The sequence below is a fragment of the Notolepis coatsorum genome, assembly GCF_963971535.1.
Source record: "Notolepis coatsorum genome assembly, chromosome: 15".
In the NCBI taxonomy this organism is placed as follows: domain Eukaryota; kingdom Metazoa; phylum Chordata; class Actinopteri; order Aulopiformes; family Paralepididae; genus Notolepis; species Notolepis coatsorum.
The window spans coordinates 76,210,590-76,226,059 of NC_140179.1; the positions used below are offsets into that span (position 1 = coordinate 76,210,590).

Sequence of the window (15,470 nt, forward strand, 5' to 3'; positions counted from 1 at the left end):
GTTGGGTGGGGTGGGGTTGGGTGGGTTGGGTGAGGGCTGTACATTGGAGGTGGGGGGGGGGGGGGGGGGGGTTGGGAAGGGGACACACACACATTTTACACTGTACATTTGAATATTGACAAAGCCTTACTTGGTCATTTACTGTACAACTAGGTTAGGACATTTGTAGGGGCCAGTTTCGAATTGCAGTCTCACGTAGGTGTTTTTTGAGAGTGTTTTTGAAGGTGGGTAGTGATTCACATTCCTTTACAGCTTTAGGCAGGGCGTTCCACATTGATGTGGCATAATTGCGAAACGTGTTTAGTCCCTTGTTTGATCCGAATCTGGGTTTTACATGATTTGTGGAGCTCCCTCTGGTGTTGTGATCGTGGTATTCACTGACCTTTGGGAAGTATTTTGACATGTACATGGGTACCTTGGTCGCGTAGTGTATCTTGTAGACCAGGCCCATTGCAAGTTGCTGTACTCTGTCGTCTACTCTAAGCCATCCTAGGTTGTCAAAGTGGGCAGGGGTGAGGTGGGTTCTAGGAGTCAGGTCAAGTAGTAGTCTGACTAGCTTGTTTTGAGATGTTTGTAATTTGTTTTTTAGTGCCTTTGAGGTGCTTTGGTACCATGAGGTGCAAGCATAGTCGTAGTACCCTTGAATGAGTGCTCCTGCTAGAGTCTTCAGGGTATTCTTGTTTACCAGAGAGGAGATCCGGTACAAGAATCGCGTTCGTTGGTTGACTTTTTTTATTACATTGGATGCCATTTTGTCACAGGAAAGATTAGCCTCTAGGATGGAACCCAGGTAGGTAATTTCATCTTTCCTTGTGATAATATTGTCACCCACTGTAACAGAGAAGCCGTCGGTCTTGCTGAGTTTGTTATTTGAACCGAAGAGAATGGACTCTGTTTTGCCCATGTGTAATGATAGTTTGTTGTCGGCGAGCCATATGCAGATTTTGCCTAGTTCCGAGCTGAGGGCTTTTTCAACCTGTAACTTGTTCTTGTCAGAGACCAGCAGGGCTGAGTCGTCCGCAAACAGGAACAAGTTGCAGTCACAAGCTGACGACATGTCATTTGCATAAATTAGGAATAGTAGCGGTCCTAGTATGCTTCCTTGTGGAACACCACAGCTCACTGTGAGGGGGGGGGATAGTGTACCGTTTACTTCCACCATCTGTTCCCTCCCCTCCAGGTAGGATTGTATCCAGCTCACTGATAAACTATCAAAACCAATTGCTTTTAGCTTGTCAATCAGAATGGTGTGATTGACAGTGTCGAAGGCCTTTTGTAGGTCCAGCATGACCATGCCGCAGTATTTGCCCGCGTCCACCTCTTGTTTGATGTGGTCGTTCAAGTAGAGAAGGCATGTGTCAGTGGAGTGGGATGTTCTGAAGCCAGATTGGAATTCGTAGATTAGATTTTTTTCCGCGAGGTACTTTTCGATCTGTTCGTATACTATTTTTTCCATGACTTTTGAGATGGATGTAAGGATAGAAACAGGGCGGTAGTTACCCGGGTCTAATTTGCTGCCCTTTTTGTGCAGGGGTGTTACTCTCGCAATTTTGAAGTCCTTGGGGACGTGTCCCTGTTTTATGGAGAGGTTTATTATGTGTGTGATGACTGGGGTGATGGCTGCTGCTGAGTCTCTGAGGAATTTGGAGGGGATGTTGTCATGGCCAGTGGCCTTGTTTGGTTGGAGGGCGCTCAGTTTTTTGAGTACCTCATCTGTAGTTACTATTTCCAGTTTGAAGTCGTCTTTGTGGACGCCTAGGTTCTTGTAGTATGCTACTATGTGTTCTACCCCATACTGCCCTGAGTGGGAGGGTAGTTTGTTTACCAGTGTTGTGGCTATGTTTGTGAAGAAAGTGTTTAAGTAATTGGCTACATCCAGCTTGTCTGTGATGAGCGTGTTGTCCGTCTTTATGTTTATGTTTGAGAACCTGGTTTTGAGTTTTTTACTGCAGCCTAGTTGATTGTTGAGTAATTTCCAAAGTTCACGTGGTTTATTTTTGTTTTCCTCGGTTTTGTCATTGATGAAATTTTTTTTAGCAGTTTTGATCATGGAGTTTACGTCATTTCTTAGTCTGTTTCTTTCTAGTTTGAGTTCAGTCACGTGGTCTTGGAGTTCACTGCTCGTGCTTTTGGTAAGCTTTGACTGACTTTTACGAAACTCAGAGCATTCATTCATTCATTCATTCATTCATTCATTCATTCATTCATTCATTCATTCATTCATTCATTCATTCATTCATTCATTCAGTCAGTCTATGGACTCTGTTTTGCCCATGTGTAATGATGCTATCTTTCTGTCTTCTGCTGCTCTCTATCTCTCTCTTCATGACTACGATTTGTATCATCCAACACGACATAAACCGACGCTGCAGTAAAACTGTGCATTGTGCAAATAATTCCACAATTTCTAATTAATCTCACCGTACGTACGTCATCATTTCCCCTGAGAGTAAAGACACCGCTCGTTTGACTCATATCAGAAAACTACATTACCCATAGTCCCATCGGTCGTGGTGATTGGCTAGTCACGAAAGACAATATTCTGACGTAATTGCGACTGCGCGCGAAACTCATGTCATGTTTTTAGCACGTAGCCTGCAAACGTGTCTTTAGGATACGTATTCAGGAATTTCAGGTATGTAGCTAGAAAACTCATATACACTCATTAACTTCTGTTTTTCCTCGCGGTGTCACTGGTTAGCTGTCAGTAGCCTAACGTTTGATTTTATGTTTTTAAAATGGGGGACCCTGATGTAAACAAGACGAAAGTCTTTCTCTGGTCTGCAACCAATTGTGTGTATTGAGCTGTACACTGTTGTACCCATTCTGCAATCTGTTAAATAACGTTTTCATTCATTCATTCAGCCGTATGGCATTCTCTCTGCAGAGGAAGATACAAGGTAACGTCTCCTGCTGTTGACGAGGACCAGAATAATGTCAGGACACCTTCAGCATCCAGGTTATGAGGACGAGAGGCTGCTGCTGGTCGCAGAGAAGCTGCCATGCAGAGAAGTCCAAGCAGCGACGCTTCTGTCCATCATGGGAGAGGTATGTGACAAGAAAGTTGTACACCGTGATTGATTGATGCACAAAAAGGGCAGCAAATTAGACCCAGGCAACTACCGCCCTGTTTCTATTCTCACCTCCATCTCGAAAGTCATGAAAAAAATAGTCTACGAACAGGTCGAAAAGTACCTAGCGGAAAAAAATCGAATCTACGAATTCCAATCTGGCTTCAGAACATCCCACTCCACTGACACATGCCTTCTCTATTTGAATGACCACATCAAACAAGAGGTGGATGCGGGCAAATACTGCGGCATGGTCATGCTGGACCTACAAAAGGCCTTTGACACGGTCAATCACTCCATTCTGATTGACAAGCTAAAAGCAATTGGTTTTGATCATTTAACATTCATCAAAACGCATCAATTATGTATCAAGTTGTCAACAACATGAATCACAGACTGTCTGAGCTTGTCCCAGTCTGCCAACCACTGCACATCCACAACACAAGAAACAAGCATCTTATATCTGGCAAGAGGAGAAGGCTAAATTGTGCTAGCCTAAGCATAGCATGCAGGGGTCCCAAGATCTGGAACAAGCTTGATGAAGATCTAAAAATGACTAATACCTTTAAAAAATCACTGAAAGAGGAACTGATAAAATCATATCTCTAATTAAATTATAACTTAGGAATAAAATTGTCTGTATTATGTATCTCTGTTATATGACAGTTAGTAGGTAGGTGTGTAAACCTACCCACGTTGTATTTTTTTTATTTTGTTTTTGTTTGTTTGTTTTTGTTTATTTGTTATTGTTTTGTTTGTTCATATTCTGTTTGTATCTGTGTTCAGGCTCCCTCCAAAAGCTTTAAATACAAAAGCTTGCACACAATTTGCGACATGTTATCACATGAGGATACTCGCATGTAAAATGTATCGTGTGTGTGTGAATAAAAAATTCATTCATTCATTCATTCAAAAAAATTCATTCATTCATAGTCTATCAGTGAGCTGGATGCAATCCTACCTTGAGGGGAGGGAACAGATGGTGGAGGTAAACGGTACCCTATCCCCCCCCTCACAGTGAGCTGTGGTGTTCCACAAGGAAGCATACTAGGACCGTTACTGTTCCTAATTTATGCAAATGACATGTCGTCAGCTTGTGACTGCAACTTGTTCCTGTTTGCGGACGACTCAGCCCTGCTGGTCTCTGACAAGATTTGCAAATACAGTACTGTTTGTGATACAGAAAGTGTCCAGAAAAAGAGTGTATTGTAGTGACTACAGTATTGGTTCGTGTTCTCCTCTGACTATGTTGTGTAGTGGGAGGGAACGAATGATCTGGCACCGCGGCCACAGGGGACAGTTATTGCTGTTGCACTCGCTGTTGTATTCATTACTGTGCTAGCGATTCATGTGCTCTTGTGTTCTGTATTTACTGACGTGGCTTTTGTACATTAAACAAGCATTATGTTACCTCCGTTTATTCCTCTTTCCTCCGGCACTACACTGGTGACCCCGACGTGGATTTTTGTTACAGCGAATTGTGTACAATAATCAGCGAACGAACATTCTTGCACAATGTCCGGACGAGGAAGACGTTCAGGCCATCGGCAGCCATCACCATCCCCCGTCAGGGAAGCGCGTGGTGCGCACACGCCCACGCTCAAGCTACCTGAGTTCTGTGAGTCGACTCCGGCGGCATAGTTTGCTATTGTGGAGGCGAACTTCAACAAGAGCAACGTAACGGTGGCAGTGTTGGGCAGCTCCACCGCAGCTTGAGTGGTAGTTTTTTTGTCTGATCCCCCGGCGACGAACAAATATGAGCGCCTCAAGACCCTACTGCTAGATACATTTGAACTGTCCGCTGCAGAGAGGGTGCGCCACCTATTTGCTATGTCGGAATTGGGAGACGAGAGACCTTCTGCGCGCATGGAGAGGATGCTGAATCTGCTGGGGACCAATGACCCCATGATCCTCTTTACGGAGCTGTTCATGCGCACGCTGCCGGCACAAGTGAGGATGGCACTGGCCAACACCGACATCGTGGGCCCCCGCGCCCTGGCCAGGGAGGCGGACCGCTTCGTTTTGGCCATGCCTCAGCGGTCCACTGACCTGCTCGCTCCCGCGACCGCCCCGCCACCGGACCGTCGCAGGAGAACGAGGGATGACGCCAGGCCTTCTGGCCAGCACGGTAACGCAGCGGGCCATTGCTTCTTCCATGCCACGTTTGGCGCCAAGGCCGGACAGTGCCGCTCACCCTGCACCTTCGGACCTACGGGAAACGGCGGGGCCGGCGCTCAGTAGTTGCCCTGAGCACTGGCGTCACCAACAGGCTGCTCTTCATCCGAGACACGCCTCTGGTCGCAGTTTCCTTTGCGACACGTGTGCCCAGTGGAGCATCATTCCGGCAGAGAGGTCGGATGTGGCAAAGGAGGAGCGCGGTCCGCAATTGGCGGGTGCGGACGGCACGCCCATCCGCTCTTACGGCACAAGGGCGGTGGACGTGTGCTTCGGAGGACAATGTTTTTCGTGGGATTTTGTCGTTGTGGCTGTCACATTCCCCCTCCTTGGCGCGGATTTTCTGTGCACCCACAACCTGCTAGTGGACGTGGGGAACAAGCGCCTGGTCAACTCACAGACTTTCGCTTCCTTTGCATGTACGCAGGGGGAGGCCGTCTACGGCGGGTGGTCCAATACACTCGCCGAAAGTGACCAGTACCTTCGGCTACTCGCTGAGTTCCCCGACCTGGGCAAGCCCACTTCTTCCGCGCCCACGGTGAAACACGGGGTGGAGCACCACATTGAGACCAGTGGCCCTCCCCTCTACGCCAGGGCCAGACGCCTCAACCCGGAGAAGCTGGCCGTCGCCAGGGCGGAGTTTTCGCACATGGAGCAGGTGGGCATCGTTCGGCGCTCGAACAGCCCCTGGGCGTCTCCCTTGCACATCGTCCCTAAGTCAGACGGTGGGTGGCGCCCATGTGGGGACTACCGCCGCCTCAACGACGCGTCCAAGCCTGACCGCTACCCGGTCCCGCATGCCCAGGACTTTGCGGCGAACCTGGCAGGCAATCGCTTCTTCTCAAAAGTGGACCTGGTACGCGGGTACCATCAGGTGCCGGTGCACTCCGAGGACGTCCCCAAGACGGCCGTCGTCACGCCCTTTGGGCTTTTCGAGTTCTTGCGAATGCCGTTTGGCCTGAAGAACGCGGTGCAGACCTTCCAACGCCTCATGCACTCGGTGCTCCGGGACCTACCATTCCTCTTTGTCTACTTGGATGACATCCTCGTAGCGAGTGCCACAGAAAAGGAGCACCTGTCCCACCTCCGAACCCTGTTCTCACGGCTCAGCCAGCATGGGCTGATCGTCAACCCGGCGAAGTGTGAGTTTGGGCGGGGCGCCATCGACTTCCTCGGGCACCGGGTCTCCGCAGAGGGGGTGACCCCCCTCCCCTCGAAGGTGGAAGCTGTCGCCGCATTTCCGCGCCCCCGCACAGTCAGCAAGCTCAAGGGGTTCATCGGGATGGTGACCTTTATTATCGCTTCCTCCGCCACATCGCTCACATCCTGCGGCCTCTGTACGATGGCCAGAAGGGCAAGACGCTGAAGCAGCCGGTGGACTGGACGGCGGAGCGGGTCAAGGCTTTTCAAGACACCAAGGAGGCCCTGGCCCGCGCGGCCATGTTGGCCCACCCCTCGCCCTCGGTGCCCACCGCTCTCACCACGGACGCCTCTGACTTTGCTGTGGGAGCGGTGTACGAGCAGTGGGTTGGGGACGCCTGGCAGCCGCTTGCCTTCTTCAGCCGCCAGCTGTCGCCCAGGGAACAGAGGTACAGCACGTTCGACAGGGAGCTCCTCGGGCTGTGGCTTGCTGTCAGGCACTTCCGTTTCTTGCTGGAGGGACGTGAGTTTACGGCCTACGTGGACCATAAGCCGCTCACGCACGCCATGTCCAAGGCGGCAGAGCCGTGGTCCGACCGCCAGCAGCGCCAGCTCGCCTACGTGTCCGAGTTCACCACAGACATCCAGCACGTTGCTGGGAAGTCCAACCAGGTGGCAGATTGTCTCTCCAGGGCGGTGGTCGGTGCGGTGCAGCTGCGTTTGGACTACGTCAGCATGGCTGCGGACCAGGCCGCCGATCCTGCCGTCCAAGCTCTCAAGTCGTCGGACACTGGACTGCGCCTGGAGGAGGTAGTGTTCGGTGACGCGGGGGTTACGCTCTTGTGCGACATCTCCATGGGTCAGCCGCGGCCGGTAGTCCCCGCCAACTGGAGACGCCCTGCCTTCGAGGCCATACACGGCTTGTCTCACCCTGGCAGGAAGCCGTCCTCGCGACTGGTGTCGGAGAAGTTTGTGTGGCAAGGGCTGTGAGAGCCTGGGTCGACACGTGCACCGCCTGCCAGCGCGCCAAGGTGCATTGGCACATCAAGGCCCCCCTGGAACAGTTCTCCGTGCCCGAGCGGAGGTTCGACCATGTCAACGTGGACCTGTTAGGACCGCTGCCCCCCTCGCACGGATACAACTACCTTTTCACCATGGTGGACAGGACGACTCGCTGGCCGGAGGCGGTCCCGCTCTCCTCAACGATGGCCCCCGACCTGGCCCGGGCGTTCATCGCGGTGTGGGTCTTCCGCTACGGCACCCCGGGTGATCTCTCCTCTGGCCGTGGCTCACAGTTCACTTCGGAACTGTGGGCGGCGGTGGCGGAGAGTCTGGGGGTCAAGCTCCACCGCACGACCGCCTACCATCCGCAGGCAAATGGGCTCTGCGAGCGTTTTCATCGCTCCATGAAGGCCGCCCTTCGAGCCAGCCTCACGGACGGCGACTGGCTGGACAAGCTCCCGTGGGTCATGCTGGGGCTCAGGACGGCGCCAAAGGAGGACCTCCAGTCGTCGTCGGCCGAGCTGGTTTTTGGACAGCCGCTACGGGTCCCCGGTGACTTTATTCCCAGGTCGACAGAGCCCTGGTCTGCCGCTGCTCAGCGCGCCTCGCTGCTGGACAGTGCCAGGACTTTCGTCCCGGTCCCGACTACGCAGCATGGGGTCCCTACGTCGAGGATGCCCCCGGAGCTGCACTCGGCGAGGTTCGTGTTCATCCGTCACGATGGCCACAGGACTCCGCTACGCTACGTCCTCCTTACGACGGGCCCTTCCGCGTCATCGAGGCCAGGGCCAAGAACTTTGTGGTCGACGTGGGGGGTAGGCCTGAGTGTGTGTCCGTGGATCGCTTCAAGCCGGCCCACTTGGACCTTGAACTGCCCCTGGACTTGGCCCTGCCGCCGCGCAGGGGCCGGCCCCCGGTCCTACCTCCACTGCCACGCCGGGGCCATTCCCCCTTGCGACCCCTCAGACCCCCCGCAGCTTGTGAGGAGGATGTGACGGACGCTGTCACACCCCCTCCCGCACCTCCTGACTTTACCTACAGTCGTAGGGGCCGGGCCATACGCCCTCCTCACCGCGAGGATTTCGTATATTGAGGTGAACACTGGGGGGGCTGGTGTAGTGACTACAGTATTGGTTCGTGTTCTCCTCAAACTATGTTGTGTAGTGGGAGGGAACGAATGATCTGGCACCGCGGCCAGAGGGGACAGTTATTGCTGTTGCACTCGCTGTTGTATTCATTACTGTGCTAGCGATTCATGTGCTCTTGTGTTCTGTATTTACTGACGTGGCTTTTGTACATTAAACAAGCATTACGTTACCTCCATTTATTCCTCTTTCCTCCGGCACTACAGTATATACATTTGACGTAGAAACTGTACATTGGAGGAAGTTGGGTAGGTGGGGTTGGGGTTGGGTGGGCGGCTGTACATTGGAGGAGGGGGGGGGGTTGGGTAGGGGGGGGGGACACTGTACACTGTACACTGTACATTGGAATACTGACAAAGCCATACTTGGTCATTTACTGTACAACTGGGTTAGGACATTTGTAGGGGGCAGTTTTGAATTGCAGTCTCCCGTAGGTGTTCTTTGAGAGTGTTTTTGAAAGTGGGTAGTGATTCACATTCCTTTACAGCTTTGGGTAGGGCGTTCCACATTGATGTGGCATAATTGCTAAACGTGTTTAGTCCCTCGTTTGAGCCGAATCTGGGTTTAACATGATTTGTGGAGCTCCCTCTGGTGTTGTGGTCGTGGTATTCACTGACCTTTGGGAAGTATTTTGACAGTACAGTACGGCTCAATACAAAACAAACTGTTAAGGGGATGCAGACCAGAGAAATACTTTTGTCTTGTTTACATCGGGGTCCCCCATTTTCAATTCATCATGACATTTATGACATACAGATATACAGAACTGTGTAGTAAAAAAAAAGATCATACAAAATATATACATCCGAAGGGGAAGAAAGTACCCTGCAACCTCCCCCCCCCCCCCCATACATCTATGTCTATGGGTGGAAGGCCTGGGATTGAGGGAGGTGGGACCTATTAGCCCATGCACTTGTCCTAATAATATACTAACCTACATTGTAGCACGCAACACTTTGATGAACATTGTTACTCAGCGGATAGAGTTGTACCCTTCCTGCTGTCTTGTTGTACAAAACGTGTAAGATAACAAAGATAGGTGACATTAATTTGGTGCAGTAGCTACGTTGTAACAAGCAGGAAGTCGGGGAAAACGGCAGAATTGTATTGCCTAAAATAAATGACTGCAGCTTTTATAGGTGTTTTGTGTGTGCCTATACAGCCAGACCAGTACAGCTACCCATCCGTCTTCATCTATGGTCATCGGGCCACCGGGAAGAGCCACGTTACATCCACCTTGATGAAGGAGCTGGCGGTAAGAGAGTGGCAGTGCAGAAGCACCTCTTCATATATATATATTTTTTTAATTATCTTTTTCCGTTTTTCTCCCATCCCAATGTAAGTTGTTATGCCAATTCCCAATCCCCTTCCTGGTCGTTGCGCACTCTACCCCCTACCGTCGGTCTGGGAGAGTGGAGACTATCACATGCTTCCTCCGACACATGTGTAGCCAGCCCACCGCTTCTTTTTTACCTGGCAGCGCGGACTCTCACTGGGAGAGTGTAACGTGTGGAAGGTCACACTACCTCTCCCAGATCCTTCCCTCGCTGTGCAGGCGCCCCGACCGAACTGTAGGAGTCGCTGTCTACAACCACCAGGACCCACCCGCTAACACTGCCAATTGTGTTAGTATGGACGGTCGGCCAAGCCGGAAGCACCACAGCTGGATTCGATCCCACTGTCTCTGTGGTGGTAGACAGACGCTTAGTCTGCTGCGCTACCCGGCCGCCCGACCTCTTCATATCTAGTGCTTCTAATCTTTGAGGGAATAATTAATTCAGCATGGACAGAAACATAAAAAAACACTAATCTAATGAAAGAGTCACTTGGTTGACTAAGACCAAAACGATATTGAATATCACATGACGTAGCATTTAAGGCGGTCTCCTCTTGGTTTATTATGGAGTGTACAGATTTAGAATAACTTCCCACTTATGTTATTTCCATTTGGTATAGGGAAATGTTAAATATTCCACAACAGTAGTTTATAGCAAACATTTAAAAAAAGTTTTAGTGATTGAATGGATAAAAAAAAAATGGCACTTGATCTGATAAGGAGCTGTCAGTGATAGGTAGGTAGGTAGGTATTTATTTAGACAACAAAACATATACAGATCATTACATCACATATTTGCTTTTGTCAAGGAGAGGAACGAAAAAGCCAATGACTTATTTACATCTTTGTCCTTGGAATTCAAGGATGCTTGATACATACACATACAACTCATTACAGAAAATCATTCACAATTATTACATTTGGATAGCAATAATGGCACAACCCTTAATTAATACAAACATGTTCATTTGTTGAGGTGGGGGGGAGGGGGGACGGAGAGAAATTCCGGCCTTGACTCTGACTACATTTGCCGTCAGCTAGGACCGGAGGGGGAGGTGCTGGGATATGCCTACCGTTGCCGTCATAGGGGGTGGGGTTTTAGCGATGAGACAGATGATGCCTGAGAAATAGTCTGTGCGGCCAGGTGTGCATTTTATAATCATTAAAATTTGACTGGGTGGTTCAAGAATGCATAGTTATTATTGCTTTTTGCAGGAACTTTAATCCCTTCATCTTTCTCCGCCTCTCTCTCTCCAGCTGCCTCACGCCACGGTCTGCTGTGTGGAGTGTGTGTCGCTGGGCTTGCTCTTCGAGCAGGTGCTGCTCTCACTGTTTGGCTCCGACTCCGGCCCCCTGCTCCCCCGCAGCCCTTCCCTGTCCGACTTCGTACGCATCTACAGACAGCAGAGCGCCCGGTGTCCCGCCGAGCAGACGCGCTACATTGTGAGTATACAGCACAGTACATAATAATAATAATAATAATAATAATAATAATAATAATAATAATAATAATAATAATATCTTAAATTTATATAGCGCCTTTCAGGAGACCCAAGGTGCTTAACAGGAGGGAGCAGCTAAGGGAGGGGAAGAGGGAACAACGTAACAACAAAATAATAATCAAAAGGAAAGAAAGAAAGAAAATGGAAAAAAAGGAAATCAGGCTGAGTCATTTACAAATTTGGTGAAGAGGTGGGTTTTGAGTTGGGATTTGAAGGATTGCAGGGATGTAGCACTACATTGTGAGTATACAGCATTAGGGGTGGGGGAAAAAATCGATACGTAGTAGTATCGCGATACTTTGCGTGGCGATACTGTATCGATACAGGGACGCCAAATATATATATTTAATTATTTATTAAAAATAAATATATATATATATATTTTTTTTTCCCTTTTGTATAAGGAAGTTGCATTGGTCACATGTGCATTCAGTTAAGTTGGAATATAATAATAATAATAATAACTTTATTTGTATAGCACTTTTCATACAGAGGTTGCAGTTCAAAGTGCTTCACAACAGTAAAAAATACAGGCAAGGGGAGCTCCAGTAGCTCACCGCGTACCTCGGACGCTATTTCGGCGTCGGGGACAACCGTGCGCGTCACGGATCTGGGGTACACGAGTTCGACTCCCGGACTCGCCGTATTTTCTCAGTGTCTTTCCCCCGATCTATACCCCATTCAACCTGTTTCAGTCGGTCATACTTGACCAGAAAAAGCGATAAACGCTAAAAGAACCAGCTGACTGGTCAAAGTTTAAAAAATAAAAATAAATACAGGCATGAGCGAGCATAGCAAGGTATGGTAAATCACAGTGTTTCACATTAGGATCTAGCATCCTAATAGGCTCTCTATTCAGTAATACAAATAATAAAATAGTTTAAAATGATTATGTTTAAAAATAGTCTAAAAATTATAAAATAGAACGGACATACAACAACAGTGAAAAATACAGGCATAAGCGAGCATACAAATTTAAAATTTAAATAGCAAGGTTACAGTAAAAAGTGTGATAAGATTGTTCAATCAGATGAAAATGGCCCAGTTAGGAGAATCAACCTTGGCACGATGTACCTAACTGGAATGGTAAACAACTTTGCTAGATTTAGGTCAAAAGTCATCTTCTCCTCACAACAGAGCATCACTCTAACATACATATGAATTTCATTAGAAGTGTATGAAAGTAGGTAGGGTAAGAATATAGCTCTGTTTACAGTTTGATTCAGTAATACAAATAATAAAAATAGTTTAAAATGATTCAGTTTAAAAATAGTCATCAGTAAGAAGTAAAAAGTGTGATAACCGACACATAAATTTGATAGGCAGTGTATAAAAGTAGGCAGGGTAAGAATAGTGCAGGTGAGTACAATTTGTGTCAGGATATCCCTGATGTTTCTATAATAATATTTACCCTTGCCACTAGGTGGTAGCAGATATCTATCTTCAGATATTTGCCTGCATTACCCCACAGTGAAATGCCTGAGCAAAGAGATAGGTTTTAAGCTGTCTTTTAAAGATGTCTAGCGAGTTGGCTTCTCTGATGTTTTGGGGTAGTTTGTTCCACAGTTTTGGGGCATAGTTGATAAAGGCTGCATTACCGATCCTCTTTTGACTGTTTCTGGGAGCCTCTAGTAGTCCAGCAGCTGATGATCGCAGTGTTCTTGCTGGTGTGTAATTTATTAGTGTTGGCGATGTAGCTAGGTCCCTGTCCATTTAGAGCTTTGTATGTAAGGAGAAGGACCTTAAAGTCAATTCTAAATGTTACAGGAAGCCAGTGTAAAGCAGCTAAGACTGGACTAATGTGCTCTCTCCTTTTGGTTCTAGTTAGCAGTCGGGCTGCAGAGTTTTGGATTAGCTGAAGCCTCTCTGTGGTTTTCTTAGGGAGACCTGTGAAAAGTGCATTACAGTAGTCTAACCGGCTAGATATGAATGCATGAATTAGCTTCTCAGCATCGTTCTGATTAATAAATGGTCGTACTTTTGCTATATTTCTGAGATGGAAGAACGATGTTTTCGTCACTTTGCTAATATGAGAATTGAAGTTCAGTTCTGAATCTATGATAACCCAGAGACTAGTGACCTCAGATTTGATCCAAGGGGTTAGTCCTCCCAGGTTCTTTATTAATGTTTCTTTTTTAGTTTTGGGGCCGATAATTAGAATTTCAGTTTTGTTCTCGTTTAGTTTCAGGAAGTTCTTACTCATCCATTTATTTATTGCCAGTAAGCAGTCTGTAATGGAGCTAATCGCTGTATCATTTGGTTCAGCAGATATGTACAGTTGTGTATCATCCGCATAGCTATGGAAATCTACATTATGTTCTCTGATGATATCATCCAGCGGTAACATGTAAAGGGAGAAGAGTAAAGGACCTAAGCAACTCCCTTGTGCAACTCCATAGTTGTTGTCGTATATATCAGACATGTGATCTCCTAGTTTAACATAGAATTTCCTCCCTCTGATGTATGTTTTAAACCAGCCTAGCACATGTTCTGAGAAACCGACATGGTTTTCAAGACGATCGATTAGAATATCATGATCGATTGTATCAAATGCTGCACTGAGATCTAGCAAGATAAGGATGGAGATCTTATTCTCGTCAGAGTTTAGCCTGAGGTCACTGATTATTTTGGTGAGGGCAGTTTCAGTGCTATGATATTTTCTGAATCCTGACTGAAATTCTTCTAAGATGTTGTTTTCTTCAAGAAAGGAATTTATTTGAACTGAAACTATCTTTTCAAGTACTTTACTAATGAATGGTAGGTTGGATATTGGACGATAATTTGCCATTTCATTACTATCCAAGTTAGGTTTTTTTAGTAATGGCTTTACAACTGCTGTTTTAAAGGCATCTGGGAAAATACCAGTTCTAAGGGAAGTGTTTATGATATCTAGCACAGGGCTTGAAACACTATTAAACACCCGTTTGAAGAAAGCTGTAGGTATAGGGTCAATGTCTGAGGTGGAGGAATTACATTCTGAGACAGTTTTGCAGAGTACATCTAATGTGATGCATGTGAATCTTCTCATGGTTACATTGCGCGGTTTGCTGCAATCAGCTTTATTTCCATCATGAGTAATGCTGGCCCTGATCAAGGTTATTTTGTTGTTAAAGAATAGTGCAAGTTCTTCACACTTAACCGTTGATGACTGAGGAGGTGTAGGGGCAGTGTTGAGTAGTACATTAATAGTGGAAAAAAGGATTCTGGAGTTTCCAGCATTTTCTGTAATGATTTTAGAGAAGTAGTCTTTCCTTGCTAAGCGGATGGTTTTATTATAAGCAGTTAAAGCATCTTTGTATATATCACAGCATATGGTGGTTTTTGTTTTTCTCCATTTTTGCTCCGCTGCACGACATTTCCTTTTTTCTTTGTTGACCGTATTATAGTTCAACCAGGGCGAGGCTCTGGTTTTCTTCTTTTTCGTTTTTAGTGGGGCGACAGAATTTAATATAGATGACAGTGCATCATTGAGATTTTCTACCATTTCATTTAGAGAGCTGTCATGATTGTGTGGTTCATGTAGTCTGATAAGATCAATGAACTTTGATTCAGCCTTGTTGTTTAGGAGCCTCTTTTGAACTATGATTTCTTTTTTTGTTTTAGTAAGGGTTATTTGATTATCAAAAAATATACAGTGATGGTCGGAGAGAGGTAATTCAGTTATTGAGATATTTGTTATGCTTAGCCCAGTTGTTGTTATAACTAAGTCTAATGTATTCCCAAGCCTGTGAGTCGCATTTGTTATATGCTGTGTTAGGTCAAAGCTATCCAGTAGATTTTTTAGTTCTATAGTTTTGGAGTCTGTTTTCTTATTAAAATGGATGTTCAAGTCTCCATTTAGGATCACCTTATCATATCCGGTAACACATAGTGAGATCAGTTCAGAGAGCTCCTGTATAAATATTGGTGAGTGTCTAGGCGGGTGGTATATTGTGATGATAATCATTGATTCTGTTTTGAGCTCAATGGCAAGATATTCCATTGACGTGAACTCACCTACCGGTAGTTCTGTGATTCTAAACAAGAGTTTTGAGGAGAAGATTGCTGCAACTCCTCCCCCCCTTCTATTTCTTCTGGGTATTTGAAGAAAATTATAGTC

At 47.1% G+C, this 15,470-nt stretch overlaps 1 protein-coding gene across 1 annotated transcript in view; it reads left to right on the forward strand.

The window, feature by feature from the left end:
- Positions 1–2,540: 2,540 nt before the first annotated feature.
- Positions 2,541–15,470, forward strand: part of orc5 (origin recognition complex, subunit 5) — a 28,629-nt gene continuing 15,699 nt past the window's right edge. The window contains exons 1-4 of the mRNA XM_084330251.1: positions 2,541–2,635; positions 2,866–3,048; positions 9,696–9,788; positions 11,127–11,312. Coding sequence (XP_084186377.1) covers positions 2,935–3,048; positions 9,696–9,788; positions 11,127–11,312 — 393 coding nt within the window. The 5' untranslated portion in view covers positions 2,541–2,635; positions 2,866–2,934. The remainder of the gene's footprint in view (positions 2,636–2,865; positions 3,049–9,695; positions 9,789–11,126; positions 11,313–15,470) is intronic.